This window comes from Colobus angolensis, unplaced genomic scaffold (assembly GCF_000951035.1).
Source record: "Colobus angolensis palliatus isolate OR3802 unplaced genomic scaffold, Cang.pa_1.0 Scaffold359, whole genome shotgun sequence".
NCBI classification, from domain to species: domain Eukaryota; kingdom Metazoa; phylum Chordata; class Mammalia; order Primates; family Cercopithecidae; genus Colobus; species Colobus angolensis.
The window spans coordinates 1,519,365-1,547,218 of NW_012116921.1; the positions used below are offsets into that span (position 1 = coordinate 1,519,365).

The 27,854-nt window shown below is 42.5% G+C and overlaps 1 protein-coding gene across 2 annotated transcripts in view; it reads left to right on the forward strand.

Moving 5' to 3' along the window:
* The window catches only part of AK5 (adenylate kinase 5), a 292,705-nt gene extending 268,380 nt beyond the window's left edge, over positions 1-24,325 (forward strand). For both annotated transcript variants that reach the window (XM_011953156.1, XM_011953157.1), the window contains exon 14: positions 22,974-24,325. In XM_011953156.1, coding sequence (XP_011808546.1) covers positions 22,974-23,042 — 69 coding nt within the window. In that variant the 3' untranslated portion in view covers positions 23,043-24,325. The remainder of the gene's footprint in view (positions 1-22,973) is intronic.
* Positions 24,326-27,854: the final 3,529 nt, after the last annotated feature.

Consider the following 27,854-nt stretch of genomic DNA (forward strand, 5'->3'; position numbering starts at 1 on the left):
GTGGGAGGATTGCTTGAGCCCCAGAGGTGGAGGCTGTAGGGAGCTGAGATTGTGCCACTACACTCCAGCCTGGGCAACAGAGCAAGACCCTGTCTCAAAGAAAACAACAACAACAACAAGAATTTGGACCAAAATATGAATCCCTTACTCTTCACTTTTGTTTCAATCAAAATTAAATATCTGTCATCATATAGACCATAAAAAGGTGGTCATATAATTTTCACAGATGACCTTATAGTTGCTGAAAACAACAACTTTTTCCCAAAAAGAAAGAGAGAGGGAGACAGGAAGGAAAGAAGGGAGGGAGGGAGGAAGGCAGGCAGGCATGAATGAGATGTAGGCTCTGCCACTGACTCTGGACTGTGAGATGATTCACTAGAGCTAAGATTCAATAACTTTGAATTTCTATAATTTTACAACATTCACAATTGGCTCTTGGCTCCGTTGCCTCAATTTCTTGTGATAACCAACATTTTTAGAAGAGGCTACATATGGGGCCAGGAGAGCAGGTAATTATGTAAAACAATGAAGATAGTGTGAGGAAACGAGTGTATCTACCTACTGATCATGAGCTCTCTGCTGAGTCACCATCAATTTCATGAATTGGGGAAAACTGCCCAGTTCTCATCCTTCCACTCATCCCATAACTACGTATCAGGCACCCATAGTCCATCAATTGCACGAGTGGTTTGGATGCAAATAAATAAGATTCTTGAATCCTTGCAAAGCTTAGGGTTTCACTAGGAGAGAGAGACAAACATGTGATCACACAACAAGATCAAAGCAAGCACAGAGTGTGTGGCAAGGGCCCTTTCCTCCAGTGTAAGGGGAAAGGAAAGGATCCAGGAAGGTGGCCTGAGGAGGACTCGGCTGAGTCTCTGAAGTGGGGGTGCACGCCACACCAGAGAAGCCCCAAGTGGAGAAGGTCAGGAAAACTAAGTAACTCCATGAGGCTGTGACATAAAGTGCCAAGGAAAAGAGGGATGAGAGATGGAGATGGAGAGGAAAGCAAGGACTAGATGAAGATGGATCATATGTGGGAGCAAATAATTGTCCTGTGAGTGATGGGAACTACCGAAGGGGCAGGAATAATCAGGATTTCAATCTAGAAAGCTCAATCCATCATCCTTACAGAGAATGGATGCAAGAAGGTAAGGCTAGGAGACCACTGAGAGGCTAGAACAGTATCCAGGAACAAATCCATAGGGATGACAGAGTGAGCTTTTGTCCAGGAACCAAATCCTGAGGACTCGAACCAGAGAAGAGAGTGTGGGATCTCTTGCTGTTCACAGGATAGGAGACATCGTCAATAAATAACAAACTTGTCTCTGAGGAAGATACATTACTGATTCCTTCGGGGGAAACCATTGATAATTCTTATCTTCTAACTCTGTTAATGGTCCACTTTCTGGAATCCTAAGAAACACTGAGTATAGAAGTCTGAAAGATGCCTCTCCATTTAACTCAGAGTGTCAAATACGTGGCATGAGAGCCATCATCCCCCCACTTCCGCATCCACGGCAGCCATTGCTAGTTTATCCCAGCACTGTTTCTCAGTAAACAGAGGTGGCCTGAGAATGTTTGTCAACACAGCACTCCAGGCAGCTACTGCCTATTAATAGGACTTGATGTGCAACATGAGACTTATTTGTTGTGCTTTGTATTACCTCTGACTGCCACATTTTTAAAATAAAGACTTTGATCTTTAAAAACAGGGCCAAGTGCAGTGGCTCACACCTGTTATTCCAGTGCTTTGGGAGGCCAAGACAGGAGGATTACTGGAGTCCAGGAGTTTCAAGATCAGCCTAGGCAACATTTCAAGACCGTCTCTCCAAAAAATGCAAAAATTAGCTGGACGTGGTGGTATATCTCTGTGGTCTCAGCTACTTGGGAGACTGAAATGGGAGGATCACTTGAGCCTGGGAGGTCAAGGCTGTAGTTTGCCATGATCGCACCACTGCACTCCAGCCTGGGCAACAGAGCAAGACTGTCTCTCAAACAACAACAAAAAAATAAAACAAACAAAAAGTGCATTATATAAGAGCAATGTCTTAAGAATTCAGGGCTGCAAAGGCCTTTCCAAAATTAGATTATCTAGTGATTTCCACCTTTTGAGCAGCCTGGAACATGCACAGAAGTTACCCAGGTAGAAAGATTTCTTCCATCTGGGCACGGTGGCTCACGCCGATAATCCCAGCAGTTTGGGAGGTCAAGGCAGGCTGATCACTTGAGGCCAGGAGTTCAAGACTAGCTTGGCCAATATGGTGAAACCCCATCTCTATTAAAAATACAAAAATTAGCCAGGCACATTGGTGCATGCCTATAATCCCAGCTACTTGGGAGGCTGAGGCAGGAGAATCACTTGAATCCAGGAGGCGGAGGTTGCAATGAGCTGAGATGGTGCCACTGCACGCCAGCCTGGGTGACAGAGACAGTCCCTGTCTCAAAAAATAAAAAAATAAAAAAAAAAGAAAGAAAGCTATTTCTTCCACTATTAAGATTTGTAAAGGTGGGAAAATTCCTTATTCAGGATTTAACCACTTTTAGAGTTGGAAAATCCCTCTTAGCTCTCTGTTGTATTATTCCAACCTGAATTCTACAAACTCACAAATGACTGCTCATGAGTACAGGGTTGAGTTCTCAGACACATCTGATTTCTGGAATCTTCCTTAGAGCTTTCTAAGTTAATGGTGTCCAGAAGACCAGATTACAACACATTTAAAGATCTTCATTGGCTTTTATTCATGATGGTAGAACTGGGCAGACCTCAGGACCAGAAAAATGTTTGAAGAGTTAGCCACATGGTCAAGCAATATTTATGTTTAGAAAACAGAAGAGAGGAACAGAGGTTAATTAGTTACAGCCTTACGTGAATCAGCTGGCCACCTACGACTGACTTAAGCTCAGCTGCTGTAGCTACCAAAACTCAGCCATCTGTTACAGTGTGTACACCCAAGTTGTTTGTTTCCATTTAGCACGGATGACTCCACGTTGGTTGGTTTCGTCTGTTGGGCCCAGAACAGGAGCCTAGTCCAAACCAATGGCCTCCTAGAAATTTTATTTAATGGTGGAAAAGAGGTTTGCAGTCCCCTTTGGCTCATCTCTTCAACTTCCCCTGCATTTTGGAGATGCTGGCAGCTGGGTACGTGGTGAGGTAACATTATGATCCACTGCACAAATATGTAAAACCTCTCCACCCCGGACTGCAGAGCAACATGAGCTCCAGCCTTCAGGACTCCCAGAGAGCCTCAGGGAGGCTGCTTCATCCCGCTGCCTCTGCCCAGGGCCATCCCCTACCCACACAGCTGCAGAGATGAACAGTCCCCCCTACACACCTAGCATAGAGATAGTGTGTGCTGGGCCCGGGAAGCAGAGATTTGTCTGCAGGTACCCGTGGGGTTTGCCAGCAGCTAGGACGACAGAGCAAGGACTGCAGGAGAAGCAGGGGAGGGGATAGGATTGTTTGCCGCTGGAGAGGGAGAAAGCCGCTGGCCCGTTCTTTGTCTGGCCTCTGGGTGTTTGCCCAGTCCTCTTGCATCAGCTTAATATCCCTTGGTTTCTAAGTCACAGCTTGTGGCCCGCTCCTGTGATGCTGTTTGGACTGTTTGCCCCTCCTCCCTGTTGTTTTACTGGATCCAAGACAGGGCTGCTTACCCAGGAGGACCTCTGGGTCACTTAAGGAGCTTTCTTAAAACTAGGTGGGGCTGGTGAATGCACTTCAAGAAAGCAAGTGAGACGAATCAGCAGTTCTGTGAGATTTATTTAGGAATGAAAGCCACAGGGTGAGCCAACTCATGCAGCCCACAAATAGGCCAGAAGCACCCCCCTCAGGCCTCTACCCAGCAATGCTGACACTGAACCCATCAGCTGACACCCACATCCCCCACCCCATGACAGCCCTGTGGCCACCAGCTAGCTAAAGAAAGTGCAACAAAGTTTCAAACAAAGAGAATTTTTAAAGCAAAGCAGAATGTATACAGCTACTCCCTTATTCTTTATGTCATCATAATGCCATCCTTGTAAAATAAAGTTAGAATTTCTTTTTTTTTTTCTTTTTTTTTTTTTGAGACGGAGTCTCGCTCTGTCGCCCAGGCTGGAGTGCGGTGGCCGGATTTCAGCTCACTGCAAGCTCTGCCTCCCAGATTTACGCCATTCTGTCTCAGCCTCCCGAGTAGCTGGGACTACAGGCGCCCGCCACCTCGCTCGGTTAGCTTTTTGTATTTTTTTTAGTAGAGACGGGGTTTCACCGGGTTAGCCAGGATGGTCTCGATCTCCTGACCTCGTGATCCGCCCGTTTCGGCCTCCCAAAGTGCTGGGATTACAGGCTTGAGCCACCGCGCCCGGCCTAAAGTTAGAATTTCTTATAACATGCCCACCGGAGATGGAAGCATACGTGATACAGGTGTACCCCTTTCTGCCTGTTTTCCTCCCTCTCAGAAAGCAGAGCTTTGCCCTACCTCCAAGAAAGAATTCGAACAGAACTTTCCTCCATTCCATCCCCCACCTCCCTGCACTGGGGCCAGGCAGCGTTCGTCAGTCATGGCACTTCCTACCAAGTCTGAACGCTGCCTCGGAAACTTGCTCAACACAGCAGGATGGACCATCACCCCCAAGTGACTAGAGTTAGCCTATAAGAAGAAGTTTTCTTTCACCTTAGCGAGATAATTTATTGTGGCATAAATGACTGAAATGTAGCATTTGGGGATGAAAAGCACATTTACTAGCCAAAGACCCACTGGGGGGTGGGGGGCGGAATATGGGCCTGTGCACCCGAAAGCCCCAGGCACACTTTCGTCAACTTCGGTGAGTCGTTTCACTGCTTCACCTCTCAGTTCTTCTTCCTAAAGTGGATAGAACACGATCTACTAGAATTTACCAAGTCTATTACTATAAAAGTAACACATACTTGCTTTATAAAATATAGAAAACTGGTCAGGTGTGGTGGCACATGTCTATAATCACAGCAGTTTAAAAAACCAAGGCAAGTGTGGGTCACTGGAGCCTAGAAGTCCTTTTTTTTATTTTTTATGAGAAGAGTCTCTGTCACCCAGGCTGGAGTGCGGTGGCATAATCTCGGCTCACTACAACCTCCACCTCCCGGGTTCACGCCATTCTCCTGCCTCAGCCTCATAAGTAGCTGGGACTAGAGGCACCCACCACCATGCCTGGCTAATTTTTTGTATTTTTAGTAGAGACAGGGTTTCACTGTGTTGGCCAGGCTGGTCTCGAACTCCTGACCTCGTGATCCACCCACCTTGGCCTCCCAAAGTGCTGGGATTACAGGCGTGAGCCACCGCGCCCAGCCAGGAGCCTAGGAGTACTTGACTATCCTGGGCAACATGGCAAAACCCATTTCTACAAAAATACAAAAGTTAGCCGGGCATGGTGGAGCACGTCTGTGGTCACAGCCACTCAGGGGACTAAGGTGGGAGGATCATTTGCGCCCAGGAGGTCGAGGCTGCAGGGAACCAAGATGGTGCCACTGCACTCACCTGGCAAGATCCTGTTTCCAAAAAAAAGAGAAAAGAAAGAAAATATAGAAAACTGGGTAGTCCCACCACTCAGAGGCAAACATTTTGGAGCGTTTCCACCACACCTTTTTGCTGTGAATCTTAAAAACTTGATTGTTATTGTAGGTAATACTGAGCCAGACTCCGTGGTTGTAGGTAACAGGTGCCAACTCTGCTGGTCTAACCTGAAATGCAGAACTTTTATAAGGTTAGAAGACTCAAGACTGAGACACAGAAAGCTCCAGAGGGCGTGTGGGATCAGGTCTAAAAAGCTCCCAGTGCTCCCCACTGCTTCACAAACGCCTTTCTAAGCCAGGGTTTTTTTTTTCTTTCTCTGGCCTACAAGCCAGAATATGCTCACCTGACAGCTTTCACATTTGTACGTTACCACGGCACTGTGATTCCCAGTTCCAGATTCCTGAGAGAAATGATGTGGTCGGCCTTGCTTTGCTCAGGGTCTTCTTGGCCCTCTTAGCTATAGACAGGCAGCTGGGGTCACGGGGGAGCTTTTTCCTGTGTTCTGTACTTTACTGAGTGCATATGGTATGTTTGGGACCCGACACTTGGTGCTGGGGACACAGCAGTCAACGTGACAAAGCCCCTCACTGAAAAGAGAAAAACAGGCCAGGCATGGTGGCTCACACCTGTAATCCCCGCCCTTTGGGAGTCCAAGGCGGGTGGATCACTTGAGGCCAGGAGTTCGACACTAGCCTGGCAACATGGCAAAACCCCGTCTCTACTAAAAATATAAAAATTAGCTGGACGTGGTGGTGCACATCTGTAATCCCAGCTACTAGGGAGGCTGAGGCACGAGAATTGCTTGAACCCGGGAGGCGGAATTTGCAGTAAGCCAAAATCACGCCACTGCACTCTGGCCTGGGTGACAAAATGAGACTCGGTCTCAAAAAAAAAAAAAACGAAAAAGAGCCAAACAGTATACAAGAAAATAAAGCAACCACTAACAAGTTCTGTGGATAAAACAAAACAGAATGCATTGCTAGGAGCAAGCACTGCGGGCAGCTGTTTGGAAAGTCTGAGGAGGTAGCATTTGAATTAGGACCTGACTGATATATACATGGTTACCTGGGACTCTTCCCTGTGAAGCAGATGGAGGACAAGGAATACCCAGAGAGAAGGGCTTGTTGTGAGCTGAGAGAAACCACAGAAACAGCTATCTCAAGTGGCATAGGCAGAATTATATCAAATGATATTTAAAGCCTCTTTTTTAACTAAGTATACTAGTAACAACTACACGTTGTTTAAAAAAGAAACAAACTAGAAAATTTAAGAATATAAAGGTAAACATTAAAATTATTCAGAATTCTTCCACCCAAAGATAATCACCAATGAACATTGTATTTCCTTACATTTTGGTTTTTCCATTTTTTATGTACCTTTTATTCATGGCATAATTAGCCCAGAAACACCCCAGGACATAGATGAAGAGGGTCTGATAACAGACTATATCTGTCCCTGCGTTGTTTGCTACTCTTAACTGATTAAAAAAATAAAAAGAGAGCCCAGTGACTCATTAAACATGAGTTTTACAGACACAGAAAATCAAGTTCCTTGGCAACTCTGCTTTTGTAGAGGAGATAATAAGCTTTTTTCCTCAGCAATTCTGCTGCTGCAATGTCTCCACTTTGTAAATAGTTTGACCGTTTCCATTAGGTCCTGAAATGCAATGGTCCTCATTGTTCTGGTCACCATGCTGTCAGGAGAAGCCCTATGAATTGAGGCACGAAGAGTGAGAAGTTCCTGCAGTTTCTGGTATTACTGAGGAAAGTGGAAGCAGAAGGTACCATAAGGTCACATTTCACCGCCTGGTTGCAAAATCTACTGGATCCCCAAGTTTGGAGTCTAACACAAGTAAAGGAAAACCCAAAATTCCTTTTATACCTTGAATTCTCTGTACCAAATTCTTAATTTTGATTCTTCTTTCAGTTGGCTAAAGTAACTAATTTTTAGTTCAATTTCTCAGTGAATATCTGAGAATGCTATCATAGTGGCTTCACGCACAAATGACAATTTCACTGGACATAATTTAAGTCATAATCAGTATTTTTCTACCAAAAGTCAATAAACATAGCTCTATTGGTTTTTTGATTGTTTGTTTTGAGACAGGGTCTCTCTGTGTTGCCCAGTCGGGTTTGCAGTGGTGCAATTACGGCTCACTGCAGCCTCAACTTCCCTGCGCCCAAGTAATCCTCCCACTTCAGCCTCCCAAGTAGCTGGGACCACAGACATGAACCCCTGGTAATAGCAAGCAGTCCAAGTTTTCAGAATTCTTGTGACTATTCTCATTTTGGAGGGTCTTCACAAGTATTTTAGTAGGAAGCTGGGAAGCTGTATCAGGATGCTGGCCAGATTCCATACAAAGTAGGAGCAGGGACGATGGAGGGAATATTTTTCATCTCTGGTTAGTTGAATCTGCAGGTGCAGAACTTTGGATACAGAGAGTAGACTGTATATATTTATGTGTGTATGTGCGAGTACACACACACACACACACACAGTCATGCATCACTTAACAATAGGGATATGATCTGAGAAATGCATCATTAGGCAATTTTGTCATTGTGCAAACATCAGAGAGTGTACTTACAGAAATCTAGATGGTATAGCTCACTACACACTACAGCCTGTCACTGTATTGAATACCATGGCAGTTGTAACACAATGGTAACCATTTGTGTATCTAAACATATCGAAATATGCAAAGATACAGTAAAAATACAGAATAAAAAATGTCAGTGGTAAACTTGCTGTATAGAGTGTTTACCATGAATCGAGCTTTCAGGACTGGCAGGTGCTCTGAATGAGTCATTGAATGAACGTGAAGGCCTAGGACATTGCTGTATACTACTGTAGGCTTTATAAACACTGTATACTTAGGCTATGCTACATTTATAAAATATTTTTCTTCAATAATAGATTAACTTTGGCTTACTATAACCTTTTTACTTTATAAGCTTTTAAAATTTTTTCACTTTTTGACTGTTTCATAGAACTTAGCTTAAAACACAAACATTGTACAGACGTACAAAAGTATTTTTTCTTTATATCCTTATTCTATAAGGTTTTTCCTATTTAAAAAAATTTTTTTTACTTTTTAAGCTTTTTTTTTCTTAAAAACTCAGATGGAGACGCACACATTCACCTAGGCCTGCCTACACGGGGTTAGAATCATCATGCCACTGTCTTTACCTCCGTATCTTGCCCACTGGAAGGTCTTCAGGGCAGTAACATGCCTGGAGCTGTCACCTGCTTTGATAACAAGGCCTTTTTCTGGCACATTCCTGAAGGACCTGCCTGAGGCTGTTTGACAGCTCTTTTTTAACAAGTAGAAAAAATGCACACTGAAATAATAATTGAAAGTATAATATAGGAAATACATAAACCAGTAACATAGTTGTTTATCATCATTATCAAGCACTGTGTACTTTACATAATTGTACATGCTATACTTTTACAACACCGGCAGCACAGTGGATTTCTTTACACCAGCATCACCACAAACACATGAGTAATCCATTGCGCTCTGACATTATGATGGCTACCACATCACAAGGCACTGGAAATGTTTCAGCTTCATTATAATCTTATGAGACTGCCATTGTATAAGCAGTCTGTCATTGACCAAAACATTGTTTTCGGTGCATGACTATATATATACACACACACACACAATTCACAATGCTCCTCACAACCTTGCTTCCCTCAAATAACCAATGTGAACAGCTTATTGTGTATCTTTCCACCTCTCCTCCCTTCCTCCTTTTCCTCCTCCTCCTGTTCTCTTTCTCTCTTTCTTCTCTTCTTTCCCCCAGCCCCTCATTCTTTCTCTCTGAAATCAAACTGTTTACTACAGACACACACACACACACAAAACCATGATGGGGGGTGTGATTTCATGCAAATACTACCAAGCTGTACACATTTCTGCAAAACACCTCCAGGTCAACACATCACAATATTGTTTTCTTTTTCATAGCTATATAATATGCCACAATATAGATGTTCTATCGTTGATTCAACTAGGTTGTTTCTAGTTTAGTTTGGTTGTTTTTGTCTACTACTAACAACTATGTGGTGGAAAGACATGCTTACTTAGATTTTTTTCTGGTAGGAGAGACTGCTGAGCTATTTTAAGCAGAGGCTGATTTCTTTTAACCCATTCGTTTCTACTCCCATGGCTCTCCATGTTGCCCTAGGAAGAGTACTTTGAAGTGTAACTATGCTTTGGAATTTCCCAGCTCCTTGCTGCTTGCCCTCCTTTATCAGTGCCCCACCTTCGCTGGGGGTGCTTTTCAGTTTCAAGTCTGAAGCGTGCCTGCATTTCATCTGGGCCTGCCTTGGTTGACAACTAGAAACCTAGATTTAGATACAGCCCTCCCTCCTGCTCGTGCAGTGAAGAGAAAGGTGTGCCCGAAGGAGAGAGTGACGTAGAGGAACCCTAAGGTTCTGTCCTCTCACTTGACAAATGAAGCATAAATCTTCCATCTGGTTCTGAAAGACTTAAGAGACTTTTTCTTTATGATTCTGCTTAAAATAGTCTTCTCTCCACCCCCTTTCCTTCCTGATTGTCAGACCTTCACCAGACTCCTACAAAGAACTTTTGATTCAGTGCAATACTGTTTGCACCCCTGCAGTCCTGCTGAAATGAGTTGTGCTTGCTACATGCATGTCTCCTCCCCAAACAGCAAGGAGAAGAGAATTCCAGGCCCTTTTGACTCATCTGTACACATTCTTGATTTCTTCCTCTGTGGTTGTTATAATCACATAATAGATTTTGCCTTTGCCCATCTTACGGCACCCCCTTCACTAAGGTCCACTTTAACTCAGAACCCCTCCTGGAGTCACTGACATGAATTCTACCAGCAAAGAATTGGCGCTATTCTATGTAAGATCTTTGACATACTCAGCAGACATTTACTGGGCATCTCTAAGGTCCAAGGCATGCCACTTAATGCTGGGAATTCATAGGAAAAGACATGTGCTTGTAATCCCAGCACTTAGGGAGGCTGAGGAGGGCAGATCACTTGAGGTCAGGAGTTCGAGACCAGTCTGGCCAACATGGTGAAACTCTGTCTTACTAAAAATACAAAAATTAGATGGGTGTGGTGGTGTGCATCTGTAATCCCAGCTACTCGGGAGGAGGCTGAGGCACAAGAATTGTTTGAACCCATGAGGCAGAGGTTGCAGTAAGCTGAGATCGCACCACTGTGCTCCAGCCTGAACGACAGTGTGAGACTCCGTCTCTACACAAAACAAAACAAAACAGACTTGTGAAACTCTGTGACACATGAAACCCCAGCGAAGTGGTAGGTGCCGTAATAGGATCTAGAAATGCTCCAGGCCTTTAGGAGCACAGAACTCAGGCCTGGGGAGGTAAGTAAAGGCTTCAGAGAAAAGAGGACATTTGAGCTGGGTCCTGAAGGATGAAGAGAAACTCAAGCCAGATGGAGGAGAGGGAACAAAGCCACTGACTCGTGAAAGAGCCAGGAATGCTGGCCCAGATGAAGTGCCAAACAGATGAATTAAAGTCGTGACAGATGAGACTAAAGAGCAAGATTGAAGCAAGCAGTAAAGGACTTTGAATCCATTCATTCATTCATTCCTCCTGCATTCAATAAATTTGCTAGCTCAGCATTGACAAAAGAAATATAGTGTGGGCCACATGTATAATTTAAACTTTTCTAGTAGACACATAAACAAAGAAAGGTAAAAAGAAACAGGTGAAATTAATTTAACAATATATTTTATGTAACCTAATATAGCCTAAGTATCATTTCAACATGTAATCAATATAAAGTTCTCTTTTTTTTTTTTTTTTTTTGAGACAGAGTCTCACTCTGTCGCCAGGTTGGAGTGCAGTGGCACGATCTCAGCTCACTGCAACCTCCACCTCCTGGGTTCAAACGATTCTCCTGCCTCAGCCTCCCCGGTAGCTGCAAGTACAAGTGCATGCCACCACACCTGGCTAATTTTTGCATTTTTAGTAGAGATGGGGTTTCGTCATGTTGGCCATGATGGTCTCAATCTCTTGACCTCTTGATCTGCCCGCCTCAGCCTCCCAACGTGCTGAGATTACAGATGTGACCCACCGTGCCCAGCCATAAAATTCTTAATGAAATATTTTTACATTTTTTTTTTATGAACTATGTATTCAAAATCTGGTACTTAGGGCTTTACCTCAAATGTAGCTGTTAAGTTTCCATAAAAAATACTGGAACTATATTTATATTTCATAAAATTTACAGTTGAGAAGTAGATTTCACATACCCACGTCATTCCAAAGATAGTTTTTAATTTTCCACAAATTGGGTCAAATACCAGGTTTAAATTTTAGATTAATTTTAATTAAACAGTATTAAAAATTCAGTTCCTTTCTTGTGCTAGTCAGATTTCAAGTGCTCCGAAACCATGTGTGGCTAGGGGCTACACCATATTGCATAGTTCCAGCCTACCCAAGGATGTTTGGACTGAATCCTGAAAGTACTCAGTTCTGGGAGGGAAGCACTGAGAAACTTCAAACAGGAAAATGATTGAGCAGGTGTTTTAGAGAGGTCATTTTAGAGGGGATGATTTTTTTTCATATCTGCTAAAAGATGTTATTCAAAACTTTCGGCAGAACGGAGAGAAAGAGAAAAGGAAAAACAGTTACTTAAAACGTGTAAGTGGACAAGCTGCACGAACTATGGGAAGTCCTATTTAGAGAAGCCATTAATGTGCTGATTATAAATCATCCTTATATTTTTGCTGAAGTTTGTCCTTAAATCTCTTTAAAGTCAATGTATATATAGTCCTCCTTCTTTCTATGGCCTTGATAATGAGAACTCTGTGGCCTGACTGGATATGTGAACTGGATGACCCCCTATGAGCAGCCTTTTACATAACCCCAACTTTTGAAAACTGCATTTGATGATTTTCCCCAGACCATGCCCAGGTTCTGCACACTCAGGTCTGCCTTGCTGAGCCGCTGGTGTTATCCTCTGGCAGTTAGGGATCCCTGTGATGTGAGGCTGTGTCTTGTTTAACAGGGGACAAGATTAGAAAAGGAAGGTGCTGGCACACAGAGCGTGATCCTAAACCACGCTGTAACAGCTTGGCATTGTCCCAGAGGTTCCATGGTGCCAATACATGAAAAATAAAATGAAACTCTAGCAATGGTTTCAACCGTGTGGGAAAATTCAGGAAAAACACCACTAGACATAGGCAATGTTTGGACCAGCCAACCGTTTTATGATTTACAAATCCATGGAACTAAAGAGAAAGAGTAAACAAAATGTGTAATTCCCAAAGCGGTGTAATTGCTTTCCTCATTTAGTAATATGTTCTGTTGACTGCTGGGTAGAAATATCATCACTGCTCTACTTTTCCTACAAGAAGTCAGGTAAAAACTCAAAAATTTACTATTTCCTCTTCACTTGCTTTAGCTTTTTTTTTTTTTTTTTTTTTTGAGACAGAATTTCACTCTGTTGCTCAGCTCACTGCAACCTCTGCCTCCCGGGCTCAAGCGATTCTCCTGCCTCAGCCTTCCGAGTAGCAGGAATTACAGGCACCCACCACCACACCCTACTACTTTTTGTATTTTTAGTGGAGACCGGGTTTCACTGCGTTGGCCGGGCTGGTCTTGAACTCCTGACCTCAGGTGATTCACCCGCCTCGGCATCCCGAAGTGCTGGGATTACAGGCATGAGCCACTGCACCTGGCCTGCTTTTAGCTTTTTAATGAAATAATATTTTGCTGTACTTGTCAGAACATCACTTACTGCAGGATTTTATATCACGTCTCAGACCAAAAATGGTAAATTCTTTTTTATGCTTCTTTCTTTCTTAAAATTTTTATTTTTGGTGGGTACATATTAGTGTATATATTTATGGGATACGTAACATACTTTGCTATAGGCATGCAGTGTGCAGTGATCACATCAGGGGAAATGAGGTATCTATCACCTCAAGCATTTATCCTTTCTTTGTGTTCCAGATAATCCAATTATAGTCTTTTAGTTATTTTTAAGTGTACAATAAGTTATTGTTGCCTAGAGTCACCATTTTGTGCTATCAAATACTAGATGATCGCATTCATTCTATCTACCTAAATTTCGGTATCCATTAGCCATTCCCACTTCCCCCTCACCTTTCCCAGACACTGGTAACTATCAGTCTACTGTCTGTCTCCATGAGTTCAATTGCTCTAATATTTAGCTCTCAGAAATAAGTGAGAACATTCGAAGTCTGTCTTTCTGAGCCTGGTTTATTTCACTTAACATGACCTCCAGTTTCATACGTGTTGTTGCAAATGACAGGATCTCATTCTTTCTTATAGCTGAATAGTACTCCATTGTGTGTATATACCACATTTTCTTTTCTTTTTTTTTTTTTTTTTTTTTTGAGACAAGATCTCACTGTCACCCAGGCTGGAGTACAGTGGCACGATCATGGCTTACTGCAGCCTCAAACTCCTAGGCTCAAGTGATCCTCCCACCTCAGCTCTTTTATTTATTTATTTATTTTTTAAGGGACAGGGTCTTACCGTGTTGTCCAGGCTGGAGTGAGTGCAGTAGCTCCATCACAGCTCATTTTAGCCTCAAGCTCCTGGCCTCAAGCCATCCTTCACCTCAGCCTCTCCAGTAGCTAGGACTACAGGCATGTGTCTAGCTGATTTTTTTATTTTTGTAGAGACACTTTATTTCCCAAGCTGGTCTCGAGATGAAGTAATCCTCCTACCTCAGCCTCCCAAAGCATGGGCAGTTTACAGGCATGAGCCACTCCATCCGGCTGGTAAATTCTTGAAGTCAGAAGCAAATCTACTTACCTAGTTTCTAACTAAATTAAATACATTAAGACCTCATACATACTGACTTTGCTGACTCAGAATTGCAGATCTTTTGGAGAAAGGTCACGATGAAACTTACTTTTGACTATTCATGATAAAAGAGGGTTACTATGAATTAATATTATAATAATTGATTATGGAGTAAACATACTCTATGTTGGAGGACATACTACTTTCAAGTTTGCACAATTACTGAGGAAGTCTCATTCACAGAAAACAGTCAGTAAGCTGATTGTGCAGGACTGTTCTCTGTTTGCTAAGGACATTAAACACCAGTACCTTATAAGCTAATTGGTTTAAATTTGCTAAAGCTCTAAGCACCAAGAAAAGTTCCTGTAACTTTGAAAGCATTTAGTAAATTGGTTCTTTTCCATTTCCTTTGAGTTGCAGTGATATACAAAAAGATAAATGCCACTTATTCTCTTAAAATACTCTCCACATGGGAATTAGATGAGCAAGGAGAATCTACTTTGAGACTTAGGAAGAGTCGAGGTAACCTGTAGAACCAAAGGAGAACTTTGGAGAGTAGACAAAAGGCTTTGTTCCCACCCAGTTCAACTGGGCTCTCTTTTGCTCCTTAAAAATACACTTCAGGCCATGGGCAGTGGCTCCCACCTGTAATTCTAGCACTTGGGAGGCCGGGGCAGGCGGATCACCTGAGGTCAGAAGTCAGAGAGCAGCCTGGCCAACATGGTGAAACCCTGTCTCTACTAAAAATACAAAAATTAGCTGGGCATGGTGGCACATGCCTGTAATCCCAGCTACTCGGGAGGCTGAGGCAGGAGAATTGTTTGAACCCGGGAGGTGGGGGTTGCAGTGAGCTGAGATCATACCATTGCACTCCAGCCTGGGTGACAAGAGCGAACCTCCGTCTCAAAACAAAACAAAACAAAATGCACTTCAAGAATCCAGCCTTTTCCCACCACGCACACACACGCACACACACACGCACACACACGCGCATACACGCCTTCTATAAGACAACAGAAATTGCCTCACTGCCTTTATTCTCAAAACTTGGCATCTTGGTCCTAAAGAGGATCCCAACTAACTTCACGGAGTTTTCTACTCACCGAAGTAGAAGACTGCTTTTCCCATCTAGAAAGCCTTATCATTTGATTTTGTCTTTAAACCTACCCACATCTTTGGGCTCCACAGGGCAAGCACTACAGCACATGACTCTGACTGTTTGGCAATAAGCAGTTTTTTAATTTCATTAAGAAGTCCCCGTATTTAAGCCACAAAACAAAATGAGGAGGCAGATTAGGGAGGGAAATAGAGGTGGGCAATGGTCCACTGAGAGCTCCGGGACCCCGCCTCAGCCCTCCCCAAAACATCAGCTCTGGCCTGATTGACAGAAAATAACTAGTACTGTCCTTGAGGTGCTGTGCGCTGAGTCCTCTGTGCTGAAACCAAGTCGCCTTGTTTTTAGAAGGCAGAATGCGTTCTCCTCCCATAAAGCCCAGACTGCAGAAAATGGGCTTTAAGAACATGCTTCTTGCCCCACGACAGTTCATTTCTGTGAGGAAAGGAAGAGCAAATGTGGGAATAGAGGATACATTCTTTTGTTTACCTTTTTGGTTTTTTGCCTTTCTACCTAGAGCCAGGCACGGGGGATACTATGCTGAGTAATGGCCTCGTGCTCGCAGAGCTTACTGTCTAGCTGGATGTTGACAAAGGTTCTCTGCTGACCAAACTTTAGTCAGACTCTTGAACCTTCTCCTAGGCCTATCTGTGCACTTCCTTGTAAAACCTGCTAAATCAATTTAGCAAGATCCCTACCCTCAATATCTGATTGGGGTGCTCATCCTCCATCATCCCCAGGTGCTGTCTGATCATGTTGGTCTGTCTTCAGCAAGGGTCCTGTCAGGTCGGTAGCCAGAATTTTCCTTACTCCTGATGTTGTTACCTCTTAGTAATTTTCCATCCACTGACTCCCATCCTGCTCCTTGACTATAAATTCCCACTTGCCCACGCTGTATTCAGAGTTGAGTCCCATCCCTCCCCCCTGCTGCAAAATTCTGTTGCCGTAGTCCCTATCTATCCCCATCGTAATGGTCCCCAGTAAAGCCTCCCTTACCATGCTTTAACAAGAATCATTGAACATTTTTTTTCTTTAACAATGTACAGGCCAGGTGCAGTGGCTCAAGCCTATAATCCCAGCACTTTGGGAGGCCAAGACGGGTGGATCACGAGGTCAGGATATCGAGACCCTCCTGGCTAACACGGTGAAACCCCGTCTCTACTAAAAATAAAAAAACTAGCTGGGCGAGGTGGCGGGCGCCTGTAGTCCCAGCTACTCGGGAGGCTGAGGCAGGAGAATGGTGTAAACCCAGGAGGCGGAGCTTGCAGTGAGCTGAGATCTGGCCACTGCACTCCAGCCTGGGTGACTGAGCGAGACTCCATCTCAAAAAAAAAAAAAAAAAAAAAAAAAAATTTGGGTTAAGGCTGGGTTTTATCTGACCAAGAAGCGAAAAGTTAAATGTTGCACTGAATTGCAACGAGTGCATGTCCACTGTGATAGTCAATGGGGAAGGTAATACAGAAAGAGCCTTTAGTTCAATGTGATAGTAAAAGGCAGAAGGTAATAGAGTACATTCAAAGGTTATTGTAATGACCAAATGTATTTTTATCAGAGTCTGAAAGAAATCCTGAACAAGGATCAACCCAATTTATGTGAGTGTAACACTGGCATTATGTTGAATGACCAAGTTATCAATTATGAAACATGGAGGAAATAGAACATAATAAATGTGTTCTTGGCCAGGCACAGTGGCTGACACCTATAATTTCAGCACTATGGGAGGCTGAGGTGGGAGGATCGCTTGAGGTCAGGACTTCAAGCCCAGCCTGGGCAACATAGCAAGACCCCATCTCTACATAAACATACAAAAAATTAGCTGGACATGGTGGCACATGCCTATAGTCTTAGCTACTTGGGAGGCTGAGGCAGGAGGATTACTTGAGCCCAGGAGTTAGAGGTTACAGTGAGCTATGATCTCGCTACTGCACTCCAGCCTGGTGAGAGAGTGAAACCTTACCTCTTAAAAAAAAAAAGTGTTCTTTAAAAAAAATTGTATATTAATAGTGTTAAAAGACACATTATGAGTATGAGAAACATAGGTATGGTTTTCTTTTGGAAAGAAGATAAATTTAGAAAATCATATATAAAGTTGGGAATGTTAGGTAGTAATAGTTGCAGAAGACAGATTGTAGGAGAGAAATGTTTCAGGGCCCAGGAGCAGAAATAGAACATGCTAAGTCAGTTAAATGCAAGGAACTGGTGGAATTCAGCAAGAGGCTGGAGAACAGATAAATCATGAGGAAGATGCTGCAAAATATCCACCACTTTGTGAGGACAAGAAAGGGCCCTAGAACACAGTTGGAGTTTGTACAGATGAAGGAGAGGGCATCACTGAGGCTGAAAGTCCCACTCCACGCGTGCCTCAATTAGGCAGTGGTATTGTAGTGAGAAAATTCACATGCATTTGAACTAGATGGTCACTTGGAGTCATTCCCTAGGCTACTTATCTTCCTTTTCTGGGGAAGATCTGGGCCTGATTTGGGGAAGTGTTTGTGCCAAAGATGAAAAATTGGATCACTAGGGTGAAGAACTTACATTATGCACAAAATAGTTGTATTTGAGTCTTTGTCCTCATGGAACTTCTTGGGGACCAGTGACAGACTTGATGCATTTTCCACTGATACAATCATGGACAGTGTAAATAATAAATCAAGTGTTTGTGGATTTATACCTTCTTACCCGTCCCTGCTACAGGGGAGGAAACCTGAGAAGGGGCAGGAATGTGAGTTAGCAACCCCTTCCTTTCCTCCCTCCTCCCAGCATTTGATAAGGTGAGGTCAGGTGACTGTACAGTGGGCTGTGGGCGGAAACAGATTTGCTGAAAAGAGATGAGGAAGGAAGACATCCCAAGGCATGTTTGGAACATTCAGGTTAAATGCAGCATAGCATTATTCAGCAATAAAAAGGAACCAAGTATTGATATCCACGACAACATAAATGAACCTTGAAAATATTATGCCAAGAAACCAGTCACAAAAGACCATATATTGTGTGATTCCATTGATTATAAAATGTCCCAAATAGGCAAATCTATGGAGACACCTCCTTCCAACCTATTTTTCCAGCTTCCTCTTTTTCTCTGCCTGCCCTCATCATCCCATGCAGCATTTGCTCTGTCCTCAACAAATGACCCACTGTTCGCTGAAAAATCGATGTGCTTTCAGATCTCTACACCTTTGCCACCTTTATTATCTTCCAGTACATGTCTATTCTTCTAGGCCCAGCTTAACTAGCAACACCAAACTAAACTGAACAATCCTGATGCCTGCTGAGAGGAGCTCATCCCCACTAAAAAGTGAGCTCAGATCTGGATAGCATAGAACATCCAGGCTGGAACCGGACCTGGAGGTTATCTAGTCCTAGTTCAGTCCCTTCATTTGATAGAGGAGGAAACTGAGGCCCCAAGAGGATGAAAGGCCTGTCAAGTCCTGAAGCACACTGAGGGCAATCCCAGGCACGCCTCATACAGGGCTCTTTGCTCTTTGCCTTGCACTTCAACCTCTCGGCAGTTTTTTTGTTTTGTTTTGTTTTCGGTTTTTTGTTTTTTTTTTTTGAGACGGAGTCTCACTCTGTTGCCCAGGCTGGAGTGCGGTGGCGCGATCTCAGCTCACTGCAAGTTCTGCCTCCCGGGTTCATGCCATTCTCCTGCCTCAGCCTCCCGAGTAGCTGGGACTACAGGTGCCCGCCACCACACCCAGCTATTTTTTTTTTTATATATATATTCAGTAGAGATGGAGTTTCACCGTGTTAGCCAGGATGGTCTCAATATCCTGACCCATGATCTGCCTTCCTCGGCCTTCCAAAGTGCTGGGATTACAGGCGTGAGCCACCGCGCCCGGCCTCTGCAGTTATTTTTGATGGAACAAATATTTATCAAATATTTGCTGTGTACCCATATTTTATGATGTCAGCCCATTCCTTAAAAACTCTTACATGGGCTGGGCACAGTGGCTCCCACCTTAATCCCAGCACTTTGGGAGGCTGAGGCAGGTAGATTACTTGAGGTCAGGAGTTCAAGATCAGCTGGCCACATGGTGAAACCCCATCTCTACTAAAAAGACAAATGGCCAGACATAGTGGCACACACCTATAATCCCAGCTACTCAGGTGTCTGAGGCAGAAGAATCACTTGAACTTGGGAGGCAGAGGCTGCAGTAAGCCAAGATCGCACCACTGCACTCCAGCCTGGCAACAGAGCAAGACCCTGTTTTAAAAAGCAAAAAAAAAAACAAAACAGAAAAGCAGTTCTCACATGGTTCCTCATTATCGTCATGCAATAGGGAACATAAGCCTTTTCTTAGCCCAGCCTGTCATTACAATTCCAGCTTCACTCCTTGCTACTCCCCCTCATATCTGGCCATCCACCATTTTGAACTGGTCAGCATAGTGTAGTAAAGTCAAGACGTGCAAAGACTTCAAAATCAAAGGCCTGGGTGTGAACCAGTTCTCTCCACTTACTTAACCACATTATCTTGAAAAATTTAATTCCCATCCTTCAGAGCCCCTGTTTCATCATCTGTAAAACTGGGATAACAAGACTTCTCTTCCAAGATCATTAACAGGATGACTTTGGTTATTTAAAAAGCATTTCTGTGCCATTACTAGTAATGTTTATCATTTTAAATGATGACAACTATTACTTTCCTCAGAAAGCTTCTCTGCCTTCCCAACATTATGGAAGGTGCCCCTTTAGCTCCTGTGTTTACCTCCTAACAGTGTAAATTCCTGTTGAATGTTCATCTCTACCACTGAGCGTGAGCTCTTGGAAAACAGGACCATTGTTTCTCATTCAACTTGGTAACTCCACAACATTGATGATAACCAGGAAATGCTTGTTGGTTGAAAGGAAAAGGAGGAAGAAGTAAAGCAATAAGCAAGGTGCTGTGGGGGCCATGAACATGGCAAAGGCTAAGCCCCTACCATCCAGATGTAGAACCTCTAGCTGGACAGACAGACAAATTGCAGATTGCTGTATTTGAGTCTCCTGCAAGGATAAAGTATGACATATTTATGAGAGGGGAAAAGAACTTTTAAAAAACTTATTTTTTCCTGATTGTGGGCTCTATCATACATATAGGAATGCATAAAAGTAGTATGTAGAGTTTGAGGAATAAAATGAACACTCACATAACCACCATGCAGGACGAGAAATAGAAGAGAATTGCAGAAGCTCCACCCTCCCCATATGTCTCCCCTGTCACAGCTTCCTTCCTCTCCCCAAGAAGTAACTACTCTCCTGGCTTTCATGATAATCATTTCCTTGCTTCTATCTTTATGACTTTATTGCCTATGTATGGATCCCTAACCAAAATAGCTTTTTTTTTTTAACCTTATATAAACTGAACCCTACTGTATTCACATTCTTGAGACTGGCTTGTGTCCCTCAAGCTTGTGAAATTAATCCATGTTGTTGAAATAGCTGTGGTTCTTTTTCCTTTAATTACTATAGTATTCCATTATATGACTGTGTCACAATTTATCCATCTATTGTTAATGGACATATAGGATTTTTCCAGTTTGGGAATGACAAACAGTCATTATATTAATATTGTTGTATCCATTTTCTCCAGTATTTAAACATGCAACATTCTTTTTGTTGATGGTGTTGAGAATTCATTCTACCTCTGGAAGCAGTGAAATCCCTAGGGATAGAAAAATGCAAACTAGTTTGCACAAAGAAGATTTGGATAGGTAGACAGGAGTCTCAAAGTGTGCTTGAGAATGTATGTTTGAAAACTTTGTGTTTCTCGAAGTGTGCTCCAGGATGGCCCACAACAAAATCACATGGAGAATTTGTTAAATACACAGATTAAAGACCCAGTCCAAACCCACCAAACAAGACCCTCTGCAGATATGGCCTGGAAAGCTGTGTTTTAGCAAGTTTACCACCCACCCCCCCGACTCATGTAGATCACCAACCCTCTACCTTTTTTTTTTTTTTTCATTTGTTAGCATTTAGTTAAGCTCTCTCCTTGTGGCTTCAAGTCACCAGGACACAGCCTCCCTACTTCCCCCTATATATACATCCTTAATCTTCTCCCAGCTCTCCTGCTGAAGAACTTGGCCTTCATGACAGCGGGCTACTTTGGGAGTTTCCCTTCCTCAGAATTCTGCAGTAGCCCATAGCACTCCATCAATCATGGGAGCAGCTCCAACCTGTTTTATTTATTTATTATTATTATTATTATTATTATTATTATTGTCAGCGTGTGATGACTCATGTCTCTTGACTGACCAAGGTCTACATTTGTCAAGGTCGAGAGTTGGGCAGAAGCCCTGGTTTCTCTTTAAGTGGTAATGCCTCATAACCAACTTTACCAAAGTAACCTGGGTGACACTCGTGGAAGTTGATGCACGCCACCACGTGCTTCCTGTGCTTGGCCAGGCCTTTACTTTCCGTAGACGATACAGGTGTAATGGAACAAATCTCAGCGGTCGGTGCAATGTTAGGACAGGGGAAGGGGCAATACTTTTGTGCCCAGAAAATCAGCTTCCCTTGAAATGTCCTCCTTGGGCTGGCATGTCAACAGTCTCCAAGCAGACTTTGACTTTAGCACACCTACACACTGTGGTCCTAGCCTTTTGCTTTCTTCTCCACACCTCTCTCCCTCATCCCCCAATCTCTCCCCTATTCCCAAATGCAACAGAACACTCAGAAGTCTCATTTTAAGTAACTCCAAAGTCTTTCCATGACCATAGCAATGCTTTACCTAGGGACTTGTTTTAAATAGGCCTTCCTTTTTAGAGAAGTCTTAGATTCACCGCAAAATTGAGCAGCGTTCCCATATACTAGTTACACTGCTCTAAAAATCCTGTACTCTACCTTCTCATCTCCCCCTGCCCTCTGCTCATCAACCACTGATCTTTTTAAACCTGTCTCCAGTTTTGATTTTTCCAGAATGTCATATAATTGGAACCAAACAATATGTACCCTCTTCAGAGAAGCCTGTATCACTGAGTAATATAAAGTTTAGCACTGAATAATACTCCCCTGTGCATCCGGATATATCAGTTTATCCATCCACTAAAATACTGAAGATCATCCTGGGTGCTTCCAAGTTTTGTCAATTATGCATGAAGTTGCTGTCAACATCCATATGCAGGCTTTTGGGTAGATGTTCAGGTTTCAACCCATTTGGGTAAAACACCAAGAAGTGCAGTTGCTAAAAAGTATGGTAACAGTATGTTCAGTTTAAGAAACAGCAGTGTCTTCTGAAGTGGGTGTACCGTTTTGTGTTCCCACAAGCAATGAGTGAGAGTTCCTATTGCTCCATGTCCTCACCAGCATTTGGTGGTGTCAGTGCTTTGGATTTTGGCTATTCTAATAGATGTGTAGTGGTACTTCATTGTTGTTTTAATTGAGACATGTAGTTCTAAAACCACTACTCTTCACTTTTTTCTCTGTGTTTTTGGGGGTCTTGTGTTTTAAAATTTTGCAGAGTAAATTATGAACAAGTGATAGTGATCTTTCATTGTTAAACATGATTTTATTTACAAATATTTCAGACTAACTCTCTTTTTTTCCTTTTAAATATAGATAAATGCAGAGGGAACACCAGAGGACGTTTTTCTTCAACTCTGCACAGCTATTGACTCTATTTTCTGAAGGCGAAAATGCATGTTTGTTAGAGTGGAAACAGAGAAAAACATTAAAAAGTTCATTCCTTAACACAATGTTTCAAGTTAAACCTTTTGTGGCCCCTGCCCCTGCTCCCCCACCCCCTAAATCCTGACAGCACTGTTTGCTTCCCAGCTAGACCTGTGTGAGAGGTATCTGGAAATCATGCATGGTGTATTTGGGACTATCAACCTCTTCTCCACACTTCAGACAACTGTCTGCACTCACAGCACACACACTTTGTATCATGCAGGCCACACTCAGAGCTAGTCAGTACATAAACAGTGGTGCAGTACCAGTCTGTGCCCGTTGTGATTACAGGCCTTGCTAGACCCTGATCATCTGGTTCTCCTCTCATTAAGCATCCCTAACTCCCAGTCACATCTTCCTCTCCCCAAGATTTACATACTGTTCCCCAGTGGAGGCCCCTGGCACAGGGGACAGCCCTGGCCATCTTCCTTTGGTGTCTGGCTGTTTCGTCAACTCTCATCCTCTGGTGGCTCACAGCCATAAGGTGAGTTGATTACACAATGCCTTGTACATGATATAGAGGCATCAAGCAAAATTTGACAGAAATTTTAAAATATGAAATTGTATAGCTTTTCCAAGATGGTAAAACCCACGTTAGTCATCAGGAACATTATCTATTATTTTTAAGAAACTTGGAATACTGTCATTATGGCTAAGGGAACAAATCTGATAAATTGTGTAACCTAGTCTCTTCTCTACATGGTGATGCATTTCAGCAATTATGAATTAGTATCTATGACCAAAAGTAATTTAAAAGCATGAGATATTTGCAATTTCATTCATTGGGCACATATCAAATTATAATTTTGATTTTAAATGGTCACCCAGTTATTTGTTTCCAAGCAAGTAAAAAATACCGTTAACAAACCTGATGTGGGTAGGAGGGGCATGTCAGTAAGTGGTGTGTTCAATCTTGTATTTGTTTCATATGGGCCCTTTCCAGAAGTTTGCAAACCTTGTCATACCCATATGCAAAATTGTGTTTCCTTGCATTAAACCAGTGACGTTTGTGTTTTCTTTTGTGCTATCAGTTGTAAAATCAGAGCTTCTTATATATTCTACTGGAATAACTGCATCTTCCACTCAGTCACTACAAAAAAACATAGTTTCAGTTTGCATGATTTTTTTTTCCTTCAATGGTTGTGCAGGTAAGGATCCATTTCTGGGATAGAATTGTATTTTTTAAGTCTTTTTTTTTTCTTGAAATGGATATGTACAAATAAAATAAATGGAAGACAGGATAACTTTTTCTGTTTATTTGTAACTCACATCATTCTTGAAAGCATTTGAAGCCTTATTCCAAACAGAATTAGAGGTGAACACAGACATAGTCAAGATTTACGATACGCTTGTATGTTTTTAATTTTAGCTATAGATCAGTTTTGAGTTATTACAGAGAGAACTCAATGTATTCACGATACATGGTAACTTTCATATTTCCTTTTTCTCTAGCACTTATTCTGAAACAGAAATGTCAGTGTTTGCTAAAGAAGAAATTAAATTTCTTTGGTTACAATTATGCCTCTATTAACAAAAGGGGGCATGTTCCCACAACTCCAACAGTTGTCATATACTTTATTAGTACCCCAAGTTGTCACACTCTCTATCGGGGAGCATAAGTACTTGAGCAAACTGGGAACAAAAAAGGTTACAGGAATAAAAGCATCAGTTGTGCCAGAAAACATAAAATGACTCTTTGTAGGGATTAACATTCTTGAAACACATACCATATACTGGCAAACACAGTCCATGCCCAGCACAGCTCTGACTGCATAGGTAAGGAAAATGAGACAGCAGAGGGGCAGAAAGGTCCAGCCATCTTTTACAGGCTCTTACGGCTACAGCTGACAGCCACCTTGAAAAATTTAGCAAGGGTAACTGGCTTTGCCCCTGAAGAGTATCTAGAAGTGCGAATCAACTCTTCTCTAGAACACATTGCTGATTTGAATGGCTTGAAATGACACCACTACTTTAAAGTCGTAAGATTTTAATACTGGCAAAGACCTGAGAGGTCTCTGTCTAGCAAAAGACTAGTGTGTATGTAGAAGGCATCAGAACATAATCTAAACTCCTTTACAATGATGTGTATTCAAGGCCACATCTGAGCTGGCCTGTGCCCTCTCTGATGCCATCAAGTACTACTCTCCTCTTGCTCATTTGGCTTAAGCTACTATGGCCATCTCATGTTGCCAGAACAAGCCACGGTCTACTGGCTCAGGGCCTGTGTGCTATTGCTATCCTTCTGCCTCTTCCTACAGATTATTCATGCTGCGAATTCCCTTGCTCCATTCTGGTTTCTATTTGAATTTACCATGGCCAATAGAGGATTTCTCTGCTTATTCCATCTAAAATGGCAGACTATTCGCCATTCTCCCATTATTATTTTTCTCTGAGCATATTTATCTTCTTAGCATTTATCCCTGCCTGAAAGGAATAGTTTTTATTTTACTTACTTATTGCTGGTCTTCTGCATTAGATTATAACCTCCATAAGGACACGGCTTGGTATCTCCAGTCCCAAACACAGTAATTACTATTGAGAGCTAACATATTTAACATACTCTCTGCACCTCCAGTTTTCTCACGTATACAATGGAGAACATAATAGTAATGAACCTCACAGAGGAACTGTGAGGATTAAACAAAAGTTAGTAAGACACACGAATCATTTACTAGCTCCTAAGGTGCAATGAAAGGTAGTTCTTTGTAAACACTTACTGAATGATTCACTTCCACGACTGGGACTAAGACCCAGAATTTTCACTCGTGTCCTTTCCATTACCTTTTTTTTCTTTTTTTTTTTTTTTTGAGACAGCGTTCTCCCCCAGGCTATTATGACATGGCACCATCTTGGCTCACCGCAGCCTCAACTTCCCAAGTTCAGGTGATCCCCCAACCTCAGCCTCCCGAGTAGCTAAGACTACAGCCATGCGCCACCATGCCCGGCTAATTTTTTTGTATTTTTAGTAAAGACAGGGTTTTGCCATGTTGCCCAGGCTGGTATTGAACTCCTGGGCTTAAGCAATCCACCTTCCTCGGTCTCCCAAAGTGTTGGGATTACAGACGTGAGCCACTGTGCCCAGCCCCATTACATTACTCTTAAAAACATAGAAGAGAATCAAGATACTAGGGCCCCACAGAGAACCAAAACCACCTCTGCCACCCAGTGTTGAACCACAGCCTTCGGGTAAGACAGAATCCAATTCCCCCGTCCTCTCACTGTCAAGATGACCTTCTGATGCAAGGCCTCTAAGGATCTCACAGACACACTCAGTAATAGGTGGTGTCTCTGAAGTTCCTGGAGAAAAAAAATGTAAACTCACCAAAATGTTGGTCATACAACCAACACATATTTATTGAGAATCGATTAAATGCCAGGCCCTAGAGATACAGACATGGATGGTCTCTGTTCTCATGGAGCTAAATGTATTATAACTCTGAAAAGTCTAGTTAACTAGCTACATGAACTGTAGAAAAAAAAGTTGTATCTTTTTTCTGGAATCACATAAATAGAAGAACACTTTTCATCAAGAAATAAAAACAGTTTACAGCCTAAACAGGACAATGTCTTCATAAGCTTGTGGAAGAACCTACTGAAATCTGAAGACTCCCAATCCCATCCAGTGCATCCATAGATGAACAACAGGCTTCAAACTTCATTATCCACAATAAGAAATAGTTTTATATAGCACACAACACTTATATATATGATTGAAAAAGACATTTCAGAAAACTATTTATCTTTATTACATATGATGTACCATTTTCTCTATTTCATTTTTTTAAATGTTCCTCATACCTAGTAAATTTTTGTGTTCTGTGAATTAATTTAAACAAAAAGGGGAAGGGGGGAAAACAGACAAGGCATACTATTAGGTTAAGTGAGAAGCACCCAACATGCATAGAAGAAAATCCTACCCGAGGCAGAAAACACAAGCTGTAGTCCCAGCTTCGCCTGAGACTTTGCAAGCCTGGACATATTGCTCAGGTCTGTACTCTTAGAAAGCACACGACATCAAGAAAACAGAATGTAAGGCAACACCTGCACACCTCCACTCCTAACACCTAGTGTTGCCTGACACAAGGGGAAATTCCCGCTCAGGAAACAGGGTAGTAAGGCAGACGCTGACTCTGAAGTAATCTGTCTAGGTTAAAATTCAAGCATCACCACTTTACTAACTATATGACCTTGGGCAGGTTAGTTAACTTCTCTCTGGCTAGATTTCCTCATAAGACAACAGGATAATAAATGAACCTGCCTCATAGAGTTAAGAATTAGTTATTATATGCTTGCTTGGCACATAGTAAACACTGTATCAGTGTATTCTATTATTATTATGCATCACACAAAAGGAAACCTCCTCTGCCTAAACCTTACAGCAATGGTTTTAGATATTAAAAGTTTCTTAAGATGTGCAAATAACTTGAGCACAATATATCAGGAAATAGATCTTATCTACGGAATACCACTGAATAAGCAATGCTTTAGCAAGTAGGTCTTTTACAGTCTGTTTTAGCTTTCAGTCCAATAATTCTCTGCAGGCAGATGGTGGCCTACTGGCAAATGACAGCTCTGCCCATTATTCCTGCAACTCTCAAATTAAAACAACAACAAAACACTACCTACTACTATCCGAACTTCAGGGCCTTTTAAAACCATGGGGGCTATTTGCTTGGAGCTGAAAAATGCAAAACAAACACACCTTCTGCTCAAGCGAAAAATCCTCTTTATTACTCAAAAATCTCAAAAAATGTTTGCCCTTGAAAAATG